The sequence below is a fragment of the Balaenoptera acutorostrata genome, chromosome 6, assembly GCF_949987535.1.
Source record: "Balaenoptera acutorostrata chromosome 6, mBalAcu1.1, whole genome shotgun sequence".
In the NCBI taxonomy this organism is placed as follows: Eukaryota; Metazoa; Chordata; class Mammalia; order Artiodactyla; family Balaenopteridae; genus Balaenoptera; species Balaenoptera acutorostrata.
The window spans coordinates 68677793-68699328 of record NC_080069.1 but is presented as its reverse complement, the minus strand read 5'-3'; the positions used below and the strand labels follow the sequence as shown (position 1 = coordinate 68699328).

Sequence of the window (21536 nt, the reverse complement as noted above, 5' to 3'; positions counted from 1 at the left end):
GCTTGCCACCTCTTGAGAGGGAGGCCGAAAGGGTTTTAAAATGAGGTGCTGCAAGAGGATATTTCTTTTGCGAGACCCCTATTAGCGCTAAAAGCTAAAATTAATCCTGAAGGAGCTTGCTAGATAACCTTCGTCGATGGAAAGTGAATTGTAAGAAGGTATAAAAAGTAAATCCTATCCTTCTGTAAAGTTCTCTTTGCACACTCCCTCCCCCTGTGACCGCCGGTTTTTCAATATAAAACTAGAATTTTGCGAAGTCTAGAAAGGAGGTTGAAGGACACGACCAACTGAAACATGTTCACATGGAAAAGGAAAGGAGATGATTTGTGGAACTCGAATTTCTCAAACTCCTGTCTCCAGGTCTTAACATCAATTCCTGTTTTGGAAATTAATCCATGTTTTGCGTTAAAGTGAAAAACATTTCCACCCTCTCGATTTTTGACATCTGCTAAGAGTAAAAGGAAAGGAATGGGACCTCATTTTAAAAAATCCTTGGGACTGAAAACAGTCTTCAGATATTTCAAATCTAAGCTGTGCAGCATGACCTTACAATCTCACTACACATTTTAAAATTACTGTTTAGGGAATGTCTAAAAAGTGAACTTATCATTCCATTAGTTGTCATATTGCTTGAAGTGAGGAGAAAGGAACTAATGGGTCCTTAAAGCAGTTACTACTATCTTCTCACGTTCTATTTTAAAGATGCACATATTACTTTTTCTCCTTACACAGAACGCTCTTGCTTTAAACCTGGAATTACTTGAATACAAAAATCAAAATTTTAGAAAGCAAGTGGGGACTTCCCTGGCGGTCCAGTCGTTAAGACTCCGCACTTCCACTGCAGTGGGGGGTGGGGGGTGGCGCGGGTTCATTCCCGGTCGAGAAACAGATTCCCACATGCCACGCGGCGAGGGTCAAAAAAAAAGGGAAAGCTGTAAAACGAAATGATTGGGATATACTGACTATTATGATTGTTTACCTCCCGTTAATGTGGACTTTTAAAGCACTGATAAAATTCACAACTTAAAAGCTTTTTTTTGGTCCAGTTATGTTAGACAGCAGCCTTAGGTAAAACAGTTAAGTGGGAACACTTTTGAGGTTTTAGGGTATTGACACCCCCACCCCCACCACGCACACCCATCATCTAGTTTTCACGGTCTCCTCTCACCTCATCAGACATTTGTGGTGTATTAGGCATTTACAGCATTCTCTCTCCAGAGAGCCCATAGATGTACCTCAGCTCAGGAACAAAGGCAGAGACCAGTCTTACTTCAGGGACTGGCAGCCAAAACTGTCTGAACGTCCCTCATTTCCTTTGACAAAGCCCAAGAATCTGGACCCACCCCACCTCAGCAAATATCACCTCTTTCTCTATAGCCACCAACCCTATTTCATGACTCTCGGATAATATTAGCTTGCATGTATCGAACACTGTACCACTAAGCACTTTATATTCGTTGCCTCCGTTAATTCTCACAATCCTATGAGCTACGTATTATGGCCATTTCACAGATGGAGAATTGTTTAGGTTAAAAAAGTAGTTTGCCAAAATTCAAATCTAGGTCTGTCATACTTCAAAATTCTCCAGGTGCCTAATTCCAAGTCATATGGTAGATTTTCCAGTTCCTCATGTACAAGAGTGTAGGGAATTGCTAGAAATGTTTACCAAGGGCTTCTTAATTAAGGGATACTAATTAAGATAAAGAGGTGCAGGTGAGTAGAAGAAACCTCAGCCATAGGTCATGGAGAGGCCAAATTGACTGAGATCTTAGCTAGTATGAAAGTAGAATCAGGTGCTTGAACTTTTAGAATATAGATAAGTGAGAAGAAAAACTGCCTTTCAATCCCACCATCCAGAGAAAACCTATTACAGTAATATCAATACTTTGTAGTGGGGTTTTTCTATTTATTCATCTATACTTTTAAATTTTATTTTAAATAAACTTAAAATTGTGACTATACTGTACCTAATGTCCTTTTCTTTTTTCTCTCATTAACAATAAATAATTGTAGGGAATGTACAAGAATTGCATATCTAAAATCTCAACTTCATATCTCTGTCCACAATGGCTTAGATGGCCTGCTCATGAACTTGCAGGAGGTGAAACAGAGATTCTAATGTAAAAGGAATTCCAAACCATAAAAAAGAACACAGCAGAAGTACAAACACGAACAGCAATAACAGCTACCATTTATTAAGCACTTCCTAAGTCTTAAATATTTACTAAATACGTTACATAGACAGTACTCATAATAGCCCCAGGAAATCCTGACAGATGTATTTGTTCTTAAATTTTGGATTAATAACTTGCTGAGTAGAAAGGTTTTCTTCTACCCTACAAAAAGCCTGACATTAAAGACCAACATTGCAATTAATATAATTAACCCTAGATTTACAGAACTGTTTTCTTACAATGTATACCTACTGCTAAATAACTGTTCTCAAAGCTGTTTTCTTTTTCTCGTTTAAAGATTAATTTTGCTTCCCTTTCATGATCACAATAGAATTCTCTTTAATGCTACTATATAATCTATTAAGAACTTCTCCAAAATAGAAATCTATTTAAGCCCCACTTTGAATCAGGGCTTCTCTTCTTGTTGAACTGCTTTGCAGGAAAAAATGGCATACATACACAATGCAATATTCTGCTCAAATACATAACACTGATTGACTCCCACAAATATTATTTACTATTTGTCAAACACTGTTACAGTATGCTACACACTACCAATGTTAGATGTACCAGGATGTGCTTTTCAGTAACCATGGTCCTTACAGTCCTGGATAACTTGAAAAAAAAGAGACTGGTCTAAGACTTCAAAGTTTTAACTCTCAGCTGGACACTTTGGGAACTAGAATATGGATATATCTCAGTCTCGGGAGGACATTATTAAAAAGTTCATATGTATTATGGAGAAAACTTCCCACATCCATTGTAATATCTCAAATCTCTTTTCCAATTTCAGCATCCTCCCATTACTATGAAAACTAGGAGTATTATCAAGGAGGAATAAGCCTGCCACTATATTCTTCACCCACAATTCCAAAGATGTTTGTCCTGGAAGTTCTCCTATCCCATCTTTGTGAGCTCTTAGCATCTTGTGGTAGGCAGCATGACATCTTGACACCAAGTATACTGCTTGCCCAGCATCAATAATTCAGACAAATAGCAACAATTTATATACTTCACATCAACTAGAGGAAAGGTGACAAACATTTTAAGACAACAGAAGCACAGGTTATCACCAAGGTCTGTGTTTAAGAGATAAAACATGCAAGGTAAACAGAGGCTATAACACTGACTAATCCTGGAGAAACATGGGGAAGGCATATAAACTGCTTAGCAGGAAGAGAACAGTTCTCTCGATCATAATGGAATCCACTCACAACACTTGTTCGGAGTTACTTTTATGGTGGATGATATTCAAGTAATATTAAGGTGTTTCAGGCAAAATTTAGCAACTCCTGTAAGGCTTCCTGCTGCTCATCATCAAGCTGGGAAATGCATTCCAACCATAATTCTTCAGAAGTCTGTACCTGACGCACGACATTAGCTAGGCGTTTGGCACAAGGATCTTCATAGTTAATAGTCTCATTCATTTTTCCTTCTGCAATTACACTGATTATTTTTGGAAGATTGGAATTATTTGGACCAAGTACAACTGGGTGGTTACTTTCAATTAAGTCACAGAGAAAACTCAAAGTCTGAATAGCTTCCTCTTTATCCTCATGCAATGGAAGCCATGACAACCAGTGTGGAAGAACTTCATCTACATTTACACAGTTAGGCTTAAACCTCAAAATCTTCCCTACTGCTGAGATACAGTTCTCTGTAGCAATGACATTTTTTTTGGTTTTGGAATTTGCACACTTAATAACTTTTACCAGCAGTGGAACAGCTTCTGAACATAAAGAACGATAATCATCTCCACCAAACTGTGCCATAACACCCAGGCCATAAGCAGCAGCTTGCCTGACTTCAGGGTTGTTGTCTCGCATATTTAGTAGCATTGGCCACCGAAAATATTCTACATATTTAAATGAGGTTGGACTGCAGTGTTCTATGATATCATCAAATATGCACAATCCCCACTGTCTGTCTGGCCATGGCCTATTAGAACAAATTAGATTTACAATTAATGGAAGCAGCTGTTCAAACCACGGTAAAATCTTTTCCTTGTAAGTACTAAATAATGAGTGCAAAATATCTGATACTTTGGTCAGAATATAAACATCACATTCATCCTCATCTTGCAGAGACATTTCAACCTGTTGGTCATAGTTTTCTTCCTGTCTTTTAACCTGTCTCAGTTCTTGGTTTTTAAAGTGCCCTTCAAGTTTTGCTTTCAGTATTTCTCCCAGTTCTTCCAACTGTTCATCATTGAGGCACCCATCTCCCATTACTTCAATGGACTTTGCAAAAGAATTCATTATTTCTGAGAGTACATCTGTATCAGGTTCAGTCCCAATAGCCTTGATTAAGGGATCACATATGAATTGCCACATCTGTGCAAGATACTCTGGGCCACGAATTCTTGCACATTCCAGGAGAAAAGGCATGGACTCTGCTGCTGCCACTCGAACATTGTCATGGAAATAAAATTTCAGTAAAGGAACCATCAGTTTTACAACTTGTTCTGTATACTCCACGAATCCTTCCCTTAACTCCTTAGCATAATAAACCAACATCTGGCAAGCAGTTGCTTTTGCTTCAAGCCCTGAAGTCTTAATTCCAAAACTCTGCTGGTCTCCAAGATTTACAAATTGCCATCCATCATCATCACTCATATTCTCCACGTCTTGTGTGTCCAAGAGAGCAACGTCAGGTTTAGCTGAAGCAGTCTTAATAAGAGGCTCAATAACCAGTGGAAGGTACTGTTGAAAATCATTTCCAAGGATTTTACACATTCTGGCCCAGGCTGAAACGATGTAAGAGGTCTGAGGGTCATCATCTTCCATATTATTTAAGTCTGATTGTGTTTTTAACAACAGTTGCATCACATTTGATACATCTTGCATAAATTTTTCCTTCCCAACAGCAAGACCAATATGGCTAATGCATTCGATAGTTTTTCCTTTCAGAAGTTTAAGTTCCTTTTGAACAGCAAGCTCAACAATATGCTTTAGTGAGGGCATAAATATATCATAGTATGGAACAAATTTTTCTTCTATTGTATCTGCAACTGAGGCAATGGTTGTCACAAGCTGTTCCAAGGCCAACTTAGTTCCATTGCGAATCAACTCTTGAAGTTTAATCACCAAGATGGAATGTAGATTTCTCACCATACTATCCAAATGTAGAACTAGCAATGATTTGGGGCAGTCTTCAATAAAAATAATAAGCGCAGAAGCTGCATGTGACTGCACACGCTGATTACCTTGATTTTCCATGGTACGCAACAGAGCTGCAATCACCGTTTCATGGAATTTCTTTTGGAAGTTAGGTGCAAAATCTGTAGCCATCTGTCCAAGTGTAGTACAGGCTGCAGCCCTCACCCTTGGATGAGGATCCTGAAGAAAAAGCAAAACAGAGTTAACTGTTTCGTCTAGAATTGATTCCATTTGCTGATGGCATCCTTCTCCAATAGCAGATAAGGCCATTAATCCAGCATGTCGATATTTCCAGTCAGGGCTCTGAAGCATCTGCATGATATGCTCCTTAGTCATTGGTAAAACAAGTTTTCCACCGAGCCCACAAGCCAGTCTGTCTAGTGCACTCTCAGCAGCAACTGCATTGCTGTCAAAATCATCTTCTTCCATTTCATCAGCATTTACCCAGTCCTCATCATCTTGTAGATCAACCATCATTGCCAATATATGAGGAACTGCCTGTGCAATAATATTTGTATGTTTTTTCAACATTGGGGTTGCAGTTTCAGACAAGGTCACTATTACTTCAAGAGCCAGCTGGCGTTGCAGATTACTAAGTCTAGAGTCTCCACATAACTTTAGACTCAATTGCAGAGTATCTTCTAAATAAGGACCCAGATATTTAGGTACAGTATCTGCAATCTCAACAAGGGATTCTAGCACTGAATCATCATCCTGGTAGCATGAATCATTCACAGCCTGTAAGATTCCAGGAAGCAAGTCTGCAAAGTCTTTGAAAAGAGCAATATTATTCTCATTAGCAAGTACAAATGCAGCTGCAGCTCTAGCAGATAATGTCCTGATTGCTGGATGTTCTTGATCTTGAATACACTGGTCCAACAACCGTTTGATGATATCCAAATCGTGCCGATCTTGGGTCCCAAAAATCCCAGGAAAGTGCCAGAAAACGTGAAGTGCAACTTCCCACAGAACCACATTTTTAGAGTAGATTGAATCAACAAGGAACTTCAGACCTTCGGGCCAGTGGTTAGTGCCATCCTCATCTATCAAATTCCTGGCCAGCACTGCAAAAATATCACAAAGTTTTTTCCTCATACTAGCATGGGTTTCTAACTTAACAGCCAGTATCAGTTCAATCTTGACGTCCCTCTGAACATCAGAAGGCAGATTTGGATAGACTTCCTCAAACCCAGAGGACAAAAGCCGTCGTAGCAGGGCGGCAGCCATTTGTCTCACCTCATAACCTGCTCTTCTATTTCTGACGGCATCTAAGAGGAATGTAGTCTTACACAGACCTGGGATATTTTCATAGATTTCCTCTGCTTGCCTCCGCACCATACAGCTTGGATTGATGAGGTTCTTCAGAAGCTGGTAAAACTCTTGCTTTCCCGACACGGTCGCCGGTACTCCGGCAGACCCGCACGCCGCCATCGCGTTCTGTCAAAGCGACCGCGACGGGGCAGGAGGGCGGGGGTCTGCGGCTCGAAGCAGTGACGTCAACGAGGCGCCGGCGGGGATGGGCGGGAGCGCTTCTTCCTCCCCTGCCTGGCCCTCGGTCTGGGCTCTGGGAAGGTGGGAGCGAGGGTCGCTCTCCATGTTTTCCAATCAGATGAAAATGTACCTACAGAGGAGAAAGAAAATGAAAGAAAAGTATGATATTGATTGTATTAGAATGGGATTATGGATGATTCTTTTTGCCTTAATTTCTAAACTATCTCTATTGTTGTTACACTGATAATTTTAAAGCAGAGAGTACTCCTTGAAAAGCCGCTAAGTGAAAGAAGACGATCACAAAAGGCCACATGTTGTATGATTCCCTTTATATGAAAGGTCTTAAATAGGAAAATCCATACAGAAAGTAGATTAGTGTCTGGCAATGGCTAAGGAGAAGGGAGATAGAGCATGACGGCTGTCAGGGGGGTTCTTTCTGGGTGATGAAAATATTGTAGAATTGATTGTGGTGATAGTTGCACAACTCTGTGATTATACTCAAAACTATTGAATTGTACAATTTAGATTGGTGAATTGTACGGTATGTGAATAATACCTCAATAAAGCTGTTCATCAAATAAGTACAATAAAAGATAAAGACAATGATTACTACCCCACTATTAGGTGCGCAGACTCAGGTGTGTGTCGGAATCACTTGGCCTGTGGATTATAATAAAGAATGAGAAAGACAACTGAGTAAAGCATGATGAAAAGTGACCTGGGCTAGTAATCAGGAGACTAGAATCCTGGTCTTGTCTCTAAACTGATTTTGTATCCCTGGTCATGTCACTCAAGATTTTCTTTGCAAACTGTAAAATGCCTTCACAGTTTTTCTTTTAGTAGGAAGCTGCTGAGATTATTCTAAGAAATAAATGCCCCCGAGGCTAAATATTGTTTCTTTAATTCAAGCAGGTGTGTCAATCAAAAACAATGATCATTCCTCTAACAATGATTAGATCTTACTTTTGTATTGGCACCTTGCCATTCTGTCATTTTGACCATTATACAGGTTTGCAAGGTTGGTAAGATAGGTATAATACTAATTTTAGGTGAGAAATGGAAACTCAGGGCTGACTTTTGATGGATGAATCTTTATTAACTATTTGAAGAAAGAGAAGTTTCTAAGTAAAGGGAAGAGCTGTGTTCAAATGCAGAATGGTCTGAGAGCCTAGTGTGATGAGTTCTGTCAGTATTTTTTGCTGGAGCATTGGGTATGGGACTTGAGGGTCTTGGGGATGACATAGGAGGCAGGAAAGAGGAAGACAAGAGTTATATAGAGGCCAGATCATGAAGAGTCTTATATTCCATGTTAAGAAATTTGGCTTTTTTTCCCCCCTAAAGGTAAAGAGGAGCCTTTTAAGGATTTTACTCAAGGGCTGTGAAATAATCCATTTTAAGAAAGATTACTTTGATGGCAATGCAAAAACTGACGTGTGAAGACTGGAGGCATTTAGGAGGCCAATAACCTAGTTCAATTACGCTGAAAGCCTAAATCACAGCAGTGGTGGAGGGAAAGAAAAGAGGGCAAGGCTTGCAGGTCTTAAGAAGTCATATCAATAGCACCATAGAGGGGAAGGAGAAGCCTAGGAAATCTCCCCAAGTTTTGGCCTGGGCATCTTGTTGGAGGTGCTGCAATTTACCTATTGCTTCACCTACACATGTATAAAGAACAGAATTAATGCAGACCAAAAGACTGCTAACTCTTTCTGGAGGAAAAAGAGGCTTCCCTAAGAAGGTGAGTCCCCAAATCCATTTTGTTCTCTAGTTGCTCCCACACTCTATGGTGATGGTCATTGTTACAACAGTAAGAGTTAAACTGAATCCATTTTAGGAAAAATATTTATGTTCTTTTATTTTAGAAAAACATACACAGATTTAAAATCTTAAGGTACTTCCTCTCTGGATTGCATAATTCTATTCTATTTACCTTTTGCATTGTTACTTCCCTTTTTCCCCCCCTAAGAAGCACACATAATAACCAAGATTTCAAGACTGGACTTGAAGACTTGGTTAGAGTTGAACAACTTTATGAAATTTTGTAATTAAAATTGGCTTTTAAAATAGTTTGCACGGTTGAGAGGCCATTTAAGAATGTTTCCATAAAGTGACTCAACAGCAGACAATTCGAGTGTTTATTAGCAGCTTACTACATGAAGAAAGTGCAAAATAAGTTGCAAATTTCTTCCAAGATCTGAGAGATTTAGAGTCAAATGAGGGGGGTAGAATTAAATTGGACATAGGGGGTAGAATTAAATTGGACATACTTGACATTTTTCAAGCATAATCCAGAATAAATAAAAATACAGAAAACAAAAAATACTATGAAGGCTCCTACCGAGCTAAGATGGAACAATATGAATATCAAAAAGAATAATGCCTTCGATGAATTAAAAAAACTTTAAATATATCAACAAAAGTTCTGAGTTTCTAATACTAACAAAAGCCACCAACGCATTGATCATCTTTGGAGGATGCTAAGTCACCAACTGAAAATTGATAAAGAGGAATAATCAAGATTTTTCCTGCCTTTTCTGTACAAACTGTATTTCAGGATAACCAAATAGTTATCCACTTCTTCTTGATAGAATTCTAGATAAAAAGAGCACAAAAATGCTAAAATCAGAAAATTGCTGTGTTGTCACCCCAAATGAAATAATGAATGTAGGTAACAGTAACCAATGGATGCTAAAACCATTAAATGAAACATTGACTGGGAATTTAATAATAGAGAGATAAGGATGAAACCACCTGAAGTTCCTGATTAATCTTAATATTCTTAAAAGTGGGATAAACCAGAAGTGTCATTTACGTGTTGTCTTTCGGCTTCACATTCATACTTTCTCTAATTTGTTCTCTGATTCTGAGGTTAGGCTCTGGAAGCAAAATTTCTCCTTTCTCAGCTGGGTCCCTGATCATTTCCACCAATAGGAGCTGCTAGAGATTGGAGGATAGAAAAGGGACAGAAAAGAGATTGATCCTTCTTGTTTTTCCTTTTCTTGTCTGGATTGCCCCAGCAGTGGCCCTTCCTCCTGGTGACAGCAATTTCCTCCCTCTTGCAGCCCAATCTCTTCTCTCTGCAGATATACCCACAGTAGCCTGGGGGCACTCCTTCCTCAGAGGTTTCAGCCATAGCTCTGAACTCAAAGATACCAGTTCTGTTTTGTTCCTTCAGCTTTAGGGATGGTAGCAGGTCCTTCAGTTACCATCTTTTGATTACCTCAGTGCTATTTATTCACTCCTTCAGGTCTCTCACACCTTTGTAACCAATCTCTTAAATCTCCTCTTGAAGTACTTAGTGTGGTTTCTATTTTCCCACCTGGAACTTGACTCATTCATATACCAGGCATTAAGTGATGCAAAAACTGCGAAGTATTTTTATCTTAAATCAGGTTTATTAAGGTATAACTCATGTGCAATAAAATTCACCAATTATAAGTGTTTAATTAGGTAAGTTTTGACAGTCAAGTGACTATGACCACAATCATATATAGAATATTTTCATTACCCCAAAAAGATTCTTTGGGTCCCTCAGTAGACAATCTCCTTTCCGCACCCCTGGCTCTAAGCAACTACTAATCCGATTTCTCTTCCTATAGCTTTGTCTCTTCGAGAATTTCATATAAATGGAATTATTCAGTATGAAGCTTTTTGTGTCTGGCTGCTTTTACTTAGCACAATGCTTCTGACATTCGTCCACTCTGTTGCATGTTTGTTCCTTTTTATTCCATCATATGAATACACCACAATTTGTTTATGCATTCACCAATCAACAGACATTTGGGTTGTTCCCAGTTTTAGGCTATTATGAATAAAGCTCCTATGAATATATGAGTACAAGTTTTTGTGGGAAAATATGTTTTCATGTCTCTCAACAAATACTAGGAGTGAAATGGCTTGGTCAAATAGCAAGTGTAGGTTTATAAGAAACTGTCAAATGCTTTCCAAAGTGGATGTACTATTTTGCATTCTGACTGAAACATATGAAAGTGCCATTAGCTCCACATCCTTGTCAGCATGTGGGATTATCAGTCTTTTAAGTTTTAGTCATTCCAGTGAGCATGTCTTGGTATCTGATTGTGATTTTAGTTTGCATTTCCCTAAATACTAACAGTGTGGATTATCTTTTCATGTGTTTATTTGCCATTTGTGTATCTTCTTTGGTGAGGTCTTTGTTCAAATTTTTTGCCCATTTTTCAAAAAAATCTAATTTTTTTGTCCTCTTGCTATTGAGTTTCAAAAGTTCTTTAAATATTCTGGATACTAGTCCCTTATCAGATATATGCCTTCAAATATTTCCTTTTCTTTTTCTTAACCATGCTTTTTGAAAATCAAAAGTTATTAATTATATTTAAGTTCAATTTATCATTTAAAAACTTTTAAGGTTTCTACTTTTTATGTCCTATTTAAGAAATCTTTACCCAACTCAGGTTCACAAATATTTCCCCTAATGTTTTCTTCTATAAGTTTTATAGTTTTAAGTTTAAAGATTTTACATTTAGATCTAGGATCTATTTCAAGTTGATTTTTGTATATGGTATGAGGCATGGGCAGAAGTTCATTTCTTTTTGCATATGAGTTTATAGTTGTTCCACTTTTATCCCACTGATTTGCCATCTTTGTTGAATATTAATTGACCATATACATGTAGTCTTATTTCTGAACCTTCTATTCTGTTCTGTTAATCTATATGTGTATCCTTATTCCAATGCCGCACTGACTGTATTGATTACTATAGCTTTACAATAAATCTTGAACCCAAGTAGTTATAGTCAGTGATTCTAAAGATCACTGAACACTGTAATTTTTAGAAAGTACTCTCTAGCCTTTAGTAAGTTTAAGATATTTTTAACCTAATTAAAGTCCATACATATTTGTGAATTTGAGTATAATTGGGTACTTTTTGCAATCTATACACATTGTGCATTTAAAAATTAAATAACGGACCAGAAAAAATGAAAAACAAATTTCTTCTTTGTTTTCAATGTAAACTTATTGATTTAGAATAATACCTCAACTTTTTCACCCAGATCATCTCCCTCCCCTCCAAAACATAGCTGAGGAGAAAGGTATTTCTGACACTTTGGGCTGTAACCTGAAGCAGCTTATGTTTTAACTTAAAATTTGAATGTAAATATGATGTTCCAGTTGCTAATATTTTCAAGTTTTTTCATATGAAATTGTTTTCTCTCTAAGCTTTCCATTTCCTTCATTTATTCAAAAAATATTTAATGAGTACCTACTATGTTCCAGGCACTGTGCTGGGACACTGGGGATACAATAGTGAATAAAACAGAATGCCTACCTTCATGAAGTTTACAATCTACTTTGGAACTCCTTAGCTCATGCCAGGAGGACCAGCCATGTTTAACCTGTGGTTTTATGGATTTCTCAGCATATTACCCCTTACGTCCAAGTATATGAGAAGCACAGTAGTAAAACACTGTTATCATCTTTAAGAATTGCATGGCAATAATTCAGAATATTAAAAGTTGAATAAAAACATCATGAATTGGAGAGAACAGAAAACTCACTATGTGAGTACTGAACTCACTTCTTTACCAGATGGTTGAAAATATGTACATTAGTACTTGCAGGTATTAACTGATTTAATTTCATAACAAATAAAGGAGGATACAGATAGGTTAAAAAAATTTTAAATACAGATTAAATAACTGAGAGGAAAGTTATAATAATGATGGAGGATATCAACCATCCAGACATTTCATGTCATTTTGTTCTCCTAAAATTAGAATGTTTGGCTCCAACTCCCAGGGTTAGACAGAGCCCAGTAGAAACAATGCCCAGGGCAGAAGTGGTGAAGAATGAGAAAAGAACCAAAGTAGGAATCAGACTGGGCCCCACTACTCCAAACAATTAATTATAAACTATATTAGCTGTAATTTTAATAAAAAAGACCAAGCAGACATAGTAAACTAAACATATTATCTTACAAAGATAAAACACTCAGAAGAGTGTCTCTTTTATACTGCTACTACTACTACTATTACGGTTATAAGAATGAAAATATATCTGATTAATTAGAGACAATATTTTGTACAGTTTCTTGTATAATAGGCAAAATATAAATTATAAAAAGGACCTGTCCCACTGGGTAGTATACTTGGTAAAATCATCTTGAAAGATGACAAAACATTTTTATCTGCATTTTCAGTTGGTGTGAGAGGTAATCCTGACTTTTTAAGTAAGTTTCAGAAGTTGTACAGTCAGGAAGAAGTAATAATAATAATGATATAATAAAGAATAAATATTTTTCCATTGAATTAGAACTCTTGTTAGTGTAAAACTGTCATTAGTGTACTCATCTTTTTAGTAGCCATTATAACATTTTGCGTAATTTATCACTGTGTGTCTACTTTTAAAAGATTTATGAAAATCTGATATATTAGAATTATGAAGAGTATAATTGGTTAAACTTATGCTAGGGTGACCAACCATCCTGGTCTGCCTAGGACTGGGGTTTCTTGGAATGAGGAGTTTCAGTTCCAGGACAGTCCCAGGCAAAGTGGAACAGTTTGCGTAACTTTCAATCACTTTTTAAGTATTGGAAAAATATCATTTGTAAAAAGTCATTAACTATAAAGGTTAAATTAGATTCAAGTTAAGCACTTTTGATAATAATCCTTTATAAGTGATGCTATGTACTTCATATGCATTTCATTAAGTATACATAATGTTTGGTTGTCCTACAGTTATTGTTACTAAGCTTTAAGTAGTGACTGCCTGATCTCTCCATTTTGTTTTTCCCGTTGAGACAAATAAGTTATCTTTGGGGTAATACTTTGACAACCTTCAAACTCTCCTTGCCTAAATCAGATATTTCATCAGGAGTGGGGAAAAGGTAACTATTCTTCTAATTCCATCATTTCTTCTATGTTTGTAAGCTGGCATTTTTCTGTAATAAAGAGCTCTCCCTCATGACCTGAGGCTATTTGGCAACTGTGAAGGAGTGCTTAATTCTTTCTCATTAATGATCAATTTTCAGAGTAGGGAGGTGAGTAATAGCCACCTCCAATCATGACAAATACAGTTGGTTTGTTATGTTTTGTTTGGCTTCTCTTTTTTGAATTGTCAAGAGCTGTGAAGAATCTGAGATTTTACGCTACTTCAAAGCTAACAAGTTAGCCTGCCATAGTTTCATGGATGATAGTAAAAGATATGAGACTCTGCATCAGAGACAAAAGATAATTTGTTACTCACGGCAACCGCAGCAGTCAGAGTATCAGCATTTTTCACTGGTTCCCAACTCCCAATTCCTACAGCATGATGCAAAGAGGGATAGATGCCAGCTATACACATCAAGGACTGTGTTACAGGAGGGAAACGCTGAGTTTTAATTACAAATCTTTTATAACGGGCAGTAAAGCTGACTGCTTTTTCTCCAGGGGGAGACATTATCTTTTTATTCTGGTTAGTAATCATGCTTGCCCTTTGCTCCAGAGGGAGACATTATCTCTGTCTTCCAAGGCTATTCACTACACAAGCATACTTAATAATATAGTCCAGAATGTCTTTGCTCACAAGATGTGCAGAAATATGAGAGACCATGGGTATAGTTATGTGCTGGTTGTTCTCCATTGCTCCTCTCCCTCCTTACAGTCTCTGCCCTTTTCTGTAGCCCAGGAGGCTGACATCTACAGACTGCATCACTCAGGCTCCCTTTCTCTCTGTCTTCTGGTTGAATTGGCTTATGAGAGGCATTAGCAAGAGATTGGGAAGAGGTGGGGTAGGGTATTTAGTCCCCATCTCTCTGCCCTGTTCTCGCCCCACCTTGAGGCAGTCCTGGTACAGGCTGCATTCTACTGATACAATTCTTATAAGGAGGCCCTTTTTTCCAGGCTGCAAACTCTCTGTAGGTTCATTCTCTCCCTATCCCCTTTAGGCCTAAATATGGTAAAAGTGTATAAATGTTCCTAGACCCTGTGCTTTGTTATGTTCTCTTAACCTTGCCCACATTTTTGTAAACAATCCTTTCAGCACACTCTCTTCAGTAACACTTTCTAAATATGTTTTCTGTTTCCTGCCAAGATCTTGATAAGAACTCAGAGATTCAATTAATTTTAAAAGAGAAAAAAACTAAAATTAATAAAACCAAGGATTAGAAAGGTAGTTTAACAAAAAAAGAGACTTTTAAATTAAATTAAATTAAATTAAATTAAATTAAATTAAATTAAATTTTATTTTGGCCGTGCCACGCAGCTTGTGGGATCTTAGTTGCCCAATCAGGGATTGAACTTGGGCCCTGGTAGTGCAAGTGTGGCATCCTAACCACTGGACTGCCAGGGAATTCCCAAAAAGAGATTTTAAAACATGAAAATATTATTATCCTCAACATGCTAATTCATGCAAATATATTTATACAAAAATATAAGATCAAAACCAATAAAATCCTTTTAGAATAATTTATAGAATGTGAAATTATTTGAAAAATAAAAGAATAAAAAATACAAAAGATTTATATCCTGCTTGATAAGTGGCCAGAGCAGATGATTTATCAACAAAGAAATATAGACTATAAATCTTGACGGGAAAAAGTCTCCAATTTGGGTAGTAATTAAAACAAAGCAAACTAAAGGCACAACCACATCTCCACATAACTATCTAAGATAAATTACAGGAACGACACAGCACTAGTGGACTGTTGGAAAATAAATCTATTGCTGGTGGCCCCTGATTACTTAGCTGAGAATCTAGAATGGTAGTTAAAAAGTCTTTGATGCAGAAATTCCACCTTGAACAATAGATCCTAAGTGGATGATATAAAAGAAGACAAAAATGAGGTGCATATTTTTCACAATAGATGTATGTTAGAGTATTAAAAAAATTGAAAATAACCCAACAATGGGTAGAATAATTGTTAAATAAGCCATGATATTTTAAGATGTGTTGAAATGTTTCAGTGAGAAAAAGAGGATATAGTATATGTACACACTACATATACTGTGTATAAAAATATGGCTCTATGTGCCTGGAGTGAGGGAGACTCTGGGACAGACTTCCTTCCCAGAGGGCATCTCAGTGGGCCTCCAGACATGTGCCAGAGGGTTCTTCCCCTCAGGCCAGGCTCCAGGACAAGCAGGTAGGCCTTTGTCACAGAGGGACAGTGGTGTATCTGTCCACTCTCTCTGTGCTGTGCCCTCGGGGTGGTGGCCCGCCAAGAACTGTCTCTCTGTTGCAGTCCCAGGAGACCCAAGAGTACAGGCTCTGCTGGCCATGAGCCAGGCAATCTAGAGGTGTCCCCTGGGTGGCAGCCACAAAAATCTGGCGCCAGACATGTGTGCAGGTTCCCCTCCATGATCCAAAAGAAGACACAAATGAGGTGCATGTTTTTCACAGTAGGTGTACCTTGAGTATTGCAAAATCTGGGGTCCTGTACTCCGGAACATGGCAGAGGGAGAGCAGGAAGATAGCACCTGCCCTCTGGGGTCTCTGGAGAGGATTACAGTCAGCCCTTAGATGTGTAGATGTGTGTTTAACTACAGGCCTGCCCCTCAGGCTGCAGCTATGAAAATATGGCATCTGAAGTCTGATGGGTTTGTGTCTTGGCCAAGGTCACACAGCTGGAACATGATGGCAGCAGCACACACCCTGCACAGGGGTGAGGGAACTGCTCCCAGATTTTACTCTAGTTAAGGTGTGTTTCTAGGACATCCAGACTCATGCATCACAACTTCCTACCCGAATCTATGGAGAGATGTGACATGAAAGAAAGCACCTTGAACCTAAAGGCAAATAGCGATAACCTCGGTTGTCAGAAAGGTGGTGAAATAGCATGGTGAAAGGAATGCTATGCACAAAAGCAGGTGGCAAGTTTTGCATGAGATCCCATGGCAGGTGAATCTCTGGATAACTCATTCATTAAACAGTGGACTCTACTATCAATGATACCAGCACCTTGGATGAGAATTCTTAAGAGTGCTGATGAAGCTACCACAACTCACAGATAGCAGAAACCTACCACACAATCTCCTAGAGATTAGCCAACACAACAAGCCTAAATATAGGGAAGGGTTAAAAAAAAAAAGTTCATTTTCCCAGAGACTTCTCAAGCAAAAGTATCTTCCTTTGAAAAAGGAGCACCCAAGACAACAGATTTCCTCAGTGAATTTAAATCCTATTTTAAGAACAGAATCGTCTAGACAGAATTGCATGTGGAGTTTTCTTCCTACCATGATAACTGTAGCAATAATGTTGGAAAGACCGACTCTATGCTTTGGACTAGGTGAGCCCTCTTAAGGGTCCTTTTCAAATTCCTAAGCTATAGGTTTGGGAGTCATTTAGCAGAAAGCTTTTACAGAAATTGTAGTCAATCACATTATAGTAGGTTTCCTATTATTCATCCTGGTCATTGTTTTAATAACAATAAAATGACAGACTGATAAGAAAATGTGGCTCTATGTTCTTTGGGTTCTTTTTGTTTTCCTGTAAAGTTTCTTAGATTTCTAACTTATTTTGAAGATGTTGATTTACATAGAGATTTAGTGCAACATGCTATGTTTGTGGCATTTACTTGGTCTTTACCTATGCATTTTTTTTAATGAAGAAAATGTATCAACAAAATTAATGAAAATGTTATATGAAGAGATAGAATGGCTGTAACAATGAGTATTCTTAGAGGACAATTAAAAAACCTTTTAGATTAGTGTCATTATAAATCATTCATTGACAATGGGAACAGAACCTTTCCTAGGCTCAGAGAACTTAGGTAACTTGTCTGAGGTCACACAGCTAGAAAGGGCAGAACAAGACTGGAACTTAGTCTTTTTGGCTCTCAAAATGCCCCCGGTGTGGTAACGTACACCATTCAGAGTACAAGTAGAGGGGATAGATCTTAAGGAAAAGAATGGACACTTCTATTGCAAAGGAGGAGAGCCTGAAAGAGAATGCATGTGAGGTAAGCTTGCAGTTGAGGTGGCAGGTAGGCAGTAACTGAACAACTTTTTTTAAAGACGATGATCTCTATTTTCTTGGCGAGACTATTGGCCTTAAGTAAGGCAGTGAGTGTTTGAGGAAAAAGTCAAAGGTTTTGGAGAAGCCATGGGAGTGAGGAATGCAGGATAAAGCAGTTGAACAAAGATAACTTTAAGAATTGAAAAGGAAAAAAAAAAAGAATTGCAAACTTTTCTCCAGTTGAGATTAGAAACCAGGAATCCACAGTGGCAACAATCCATCAATTATACTGTAAAGTGAAAAAGGCAGGGTTCAATGTCATTGGTTCAATTCCATTTTGTAAAACACCTATATGTGTGTATAAAACATGTGCAGGAAAATGTATAGTATATATACCAATTTGTTACAGTGGTTACTTCTAGGAGGTGAATGCCTTTGAGGTTGGGGGAAAGGACTTTTACTTTTTACTCCATATATTTCTGTATGGTTTGAATTTTTGTAGCAATATGTTCTTGCATTACTTGTATAAAAAAAGGGGAATGTGATGGTCTGGTAAAGGCTTTAAGTTCCTGAGCATGTCTATGTTTCCATATAGATCATCTAGAGCCAATTATATAGCGACTTGAAGCTTCAGAGCCAGGAAAAGTCCTACCTGGCTCCTCACAGCACAGCTCACAGCTGCTGCAAAACCCACAAGGCTTAAAACAGAGCCAGCACTCTAGAATTAATGGTATCTGGTCCTACTGCTGCAGTGGTGGAAGATTCCAACTAACCATACTGCTTGCATCTGTCCATTAAAAGTCATTCAGACTCAGAGAAGATCTGGAAGGCTCATAAAATTACACTTGCCAGCTGCTGAAAACTGTGCTTATAGGGAATCTCCCTCCGGCTTGTGGGGGAGGTTTCCAGGTTCTGTTTTGACATCTGTGATGAGTGACAGTTGCAGAAATTCCATGGCTGGCCCCGAATGTAAGTGCTTTCCTGTTTATATTTGTACCTCAAGATAAATCTAAAGCAACACCAGTTAATTTCTTGAAATATTTCTAGTCCATGCAGTTTTCCTGTGAAGATTAATTCTACAGAACAAGACAGATGGGAGATACCAATGACAAATGAACATTCAATAAGCAAGACTCTTCTTGATAAAGGAAACAGAAATTGAGGATTGAAGGCCAAGAATCAAAATTAAACTGTTCATCCTGATTACACAGCATTAATACTGGAAAGGACCTGGAAGGTAGAGAGAGCTAGATTCGAATTTGAGTTTCACCACTTAGGAGGTGTGAGACTTTGGGGAGAATTACTAAACTTCTTCAATCCACAGTTTGCTCATTTTCAATGGGGAATAATAAGACTTAGTTCACTGGGTCATTGTGACATCCAAATGAGACAAAATATAAATGTAGAGATTTTTTTTGCAATATTAATTCATGTGGGATTTTTTTTCTCTATATTTTCCCCATCTTCATTTTCCAAGAAGGTCCTTTGTGTATCTCTTCCTTGGGAGTTATTATAAGGAAGAAAGCTGTTGTTTGAAGACAAAGTTGTTTTTCATATGTTTTGTGAAAGCTTAAACTCATCAGGGAGATTGTTTTAAGTATGAGTGGGGTGGGAGGGGGGTGGGTATCCTTACAAGGAATGAAATGGAACAGAGAGGAAGTGGACATTTCCCCCCAATTTAGGGAAAGGATGAAGAATGTTCCATGAGGATGGGAGAACTACTGTTCTTCTGGAAGTTGGATCTCCACAGGTGTGTGGAGTACATGTGAAACTATATGCTAATACCTGGCTCCCAGACTTGTAAATATTACTGTGCCCCAAAGGAGCACACTCCCATACTTGCATACTTCCAAGGGACTATTTGGGCTAGAGTAATGAGCATCTTAGTTGGTGGTCCAAAGTGTGGACCAAAGCCCGGAGTGGTTTCTCCATTAATTTTTTTCTTTGTAAGACCCATTGAACCTTTTGTATAACTCAGTTGGATGGGAGTGTGTCTTTGCCTGTAGTCCCTTGAGATCGCAGCTTGAGACAAAGGCTGGGGTGTAGGTAATTTATTTGAGAAGTAATCCCATGGAGCAGGAGTTCAGCACAGGGGATGAGGGGAAGTCAATACAAGGTTGCATTATTGAATTGGTTACTGGCATGGGTTCAAATCAGAATTATCCCCCCAGAGAGGACTAGGAACAAGAGGGAGAACTGTTTATTCTTCTGCTCCTGCCTCCCATCAGTTGGGACATTAACCTCTCTGGTTTGCATGTATGTGAGAGCTGAGCAGGCACCTATGAGCACTCACAAAAAGGAATCCGAGAAGCCCTGAGGCAGGAAGTGAGGGAAACTAGGCACAGGCTTGAGGGGAGGCGCTTTCAGTGCAAAGAGGGAGGAAGCCTGCAGGAACCTGTTTACCACAGCCATGGCTGGAATCAGAGTTGAGTGTTAGAGGGTGTGAAGTGGGGTTCCAGGTGTCTGATACAGAGAGAGGCTCAATAATGACTGAGCAATATGGGGCATAGAGATTTTAAAAATTTATTTTCCTCCTGATTAAAAATATATGTATATTTTTGGAGTAGAAACTAACAATTTGATTAAATACAATTGTAATCTTTCTGACATATCCTTATTTGGGGTCTAAAATTTAATCCTGCTGTAGTAGCACAATGCCTAACATAACAGGCACTAAAAAAACACTCAATGAAACGAACAAAAAAAGGTTAGTTTCCTTTCTCTAATCACACATGAACATACATAATAAGCACACACACATGTATACACACAGTCTTTTCTAAAAATAAGAGGAAAGATATTAGTAAGTGCTGTGATTCCATTATGAGTTTGTACCTGTGTGATGTTAGCATTTGGCTCTGAACCTCCTAGAAACTGACCAAGTCACCCCTCACCTGGCTGGCAACGGAGTCCTCACAGTGCCCTCTAGTGGTACATAGAGCTACTCCGTTAGCCCTCTGAGGAAGAAATTAGTTCTGAGCCCTCCAGAGCGGAATTACCCAGCGGAGCTGTATCAGAGCATTAACTGTCCAGTCCGCCCCACTTTGTAGGTCCCATAAAGGCACACAGGGTAAGTCCTTATGCTGCAAGACCACACTTTCAGAAGCACCCTGTGAAATCCATCCTCTCTTCTTGGCAAGAGTATCTAAATTTCAAGTATTTAGAGGACCTGGATACAAAACCCAACATTTTTTCACTGTTCAGACTCTAATCCTGTCCCTTCTTATAGAGCATATAAATATTCATAGAGATGAAGGCAAAGCCATTATGCGATTCCTGAAGACCTACCTGCAAACACAACTAGAATTACAATCCTTAATTACAAGAATAATAGAGAAGAGTTGTTTCTGAAGGAAACATAACATAAACATATTATGGCTTCTTGACTGGAGTCTGTGAATACCTGGCTATAACAGTATTTTTATATAAGTGGTTCCCTTTGTAATTCTATGTACTGTATTTTATGGATATACAACTATTAATCTGAGAAGGAGTCCAAAGCTTCACCAGAGTGCTAAAGAGTTACTTAGCACGTTTAGAACAGCTGTAAAAAGTTGTATGTGCTAGTGTGAGGAAACCTTTTAATCTTACCACACGGTGGTGCTATTGCTTTGAGCGTAGGGAGACTAAGGCAGGGCTCTTGAACAGGCATAAGAAGTACCTCAGAGAAGCTTGAGAAACAAGGGGTGACGTGGCTGCAGAAAGTTACAATAGTCTTATTGTTACAATAGTTACAATAGAGAAAGTTGCAAATTCCTAGCAGATAAAATGCAAATCCATTAACTAAGACATTATGATCTAATAC

At 38.3% G+C, this 21536-nt stretch overlaps 1 protein-coding gene across 3 annotated transcripts; it reads right to left on the bottom strand.

Moving 5' to 3' along the window:
• Window positions 1-2171: 2171 nt before the first annotated feature.
• Window positions 2172-6776, bottom strand: RANBP6 (RAN binding protein 6). Of its 3 annotated transcripts, none has more exons than XM_007182187.2 (2): window positions 6569-6776; window positions 2172-5512 (listed from the first exon to the last, which is right to left on the bottom strand). In XM_007182187.2, the coding sequence occupies exons 1-2, from the start codon at window positions 6761-6763 to the stop codon at window positions 3446-3448; spliced, it is 2262 nt and encodes a 753-aa protein (XP_007182249.1). In that variant the 5' UTR covers window positions 6764-6776; the 3' UTR covers window positions 2172-3445. The 3 variants fall into 3 exon arrangements, with proteins under 3 accessions (XP_007182249.1, XP_007182248.1, XP_007182250.1); XM_007182188.3 differs by having other exon boundaries at window positions 5308-5512; window positions 6628-6776; XM_007182186.2 differs by having other exon boundaries at window positions 2172-6776.
• Between the last annotated feature and the right edge of the window lie 14760 nt (window positions 6777-21536).

What these genes read in the sequence shown, in the direction of transcription:
- RANBP6 (XM_007182186.2), bottom strand. Translation starts at nt 6,763, where the DNA reads ATGGCGGCGTGCGGGTCTGCCGGAGTACCGGCGACCGTGTCGGGAAAG.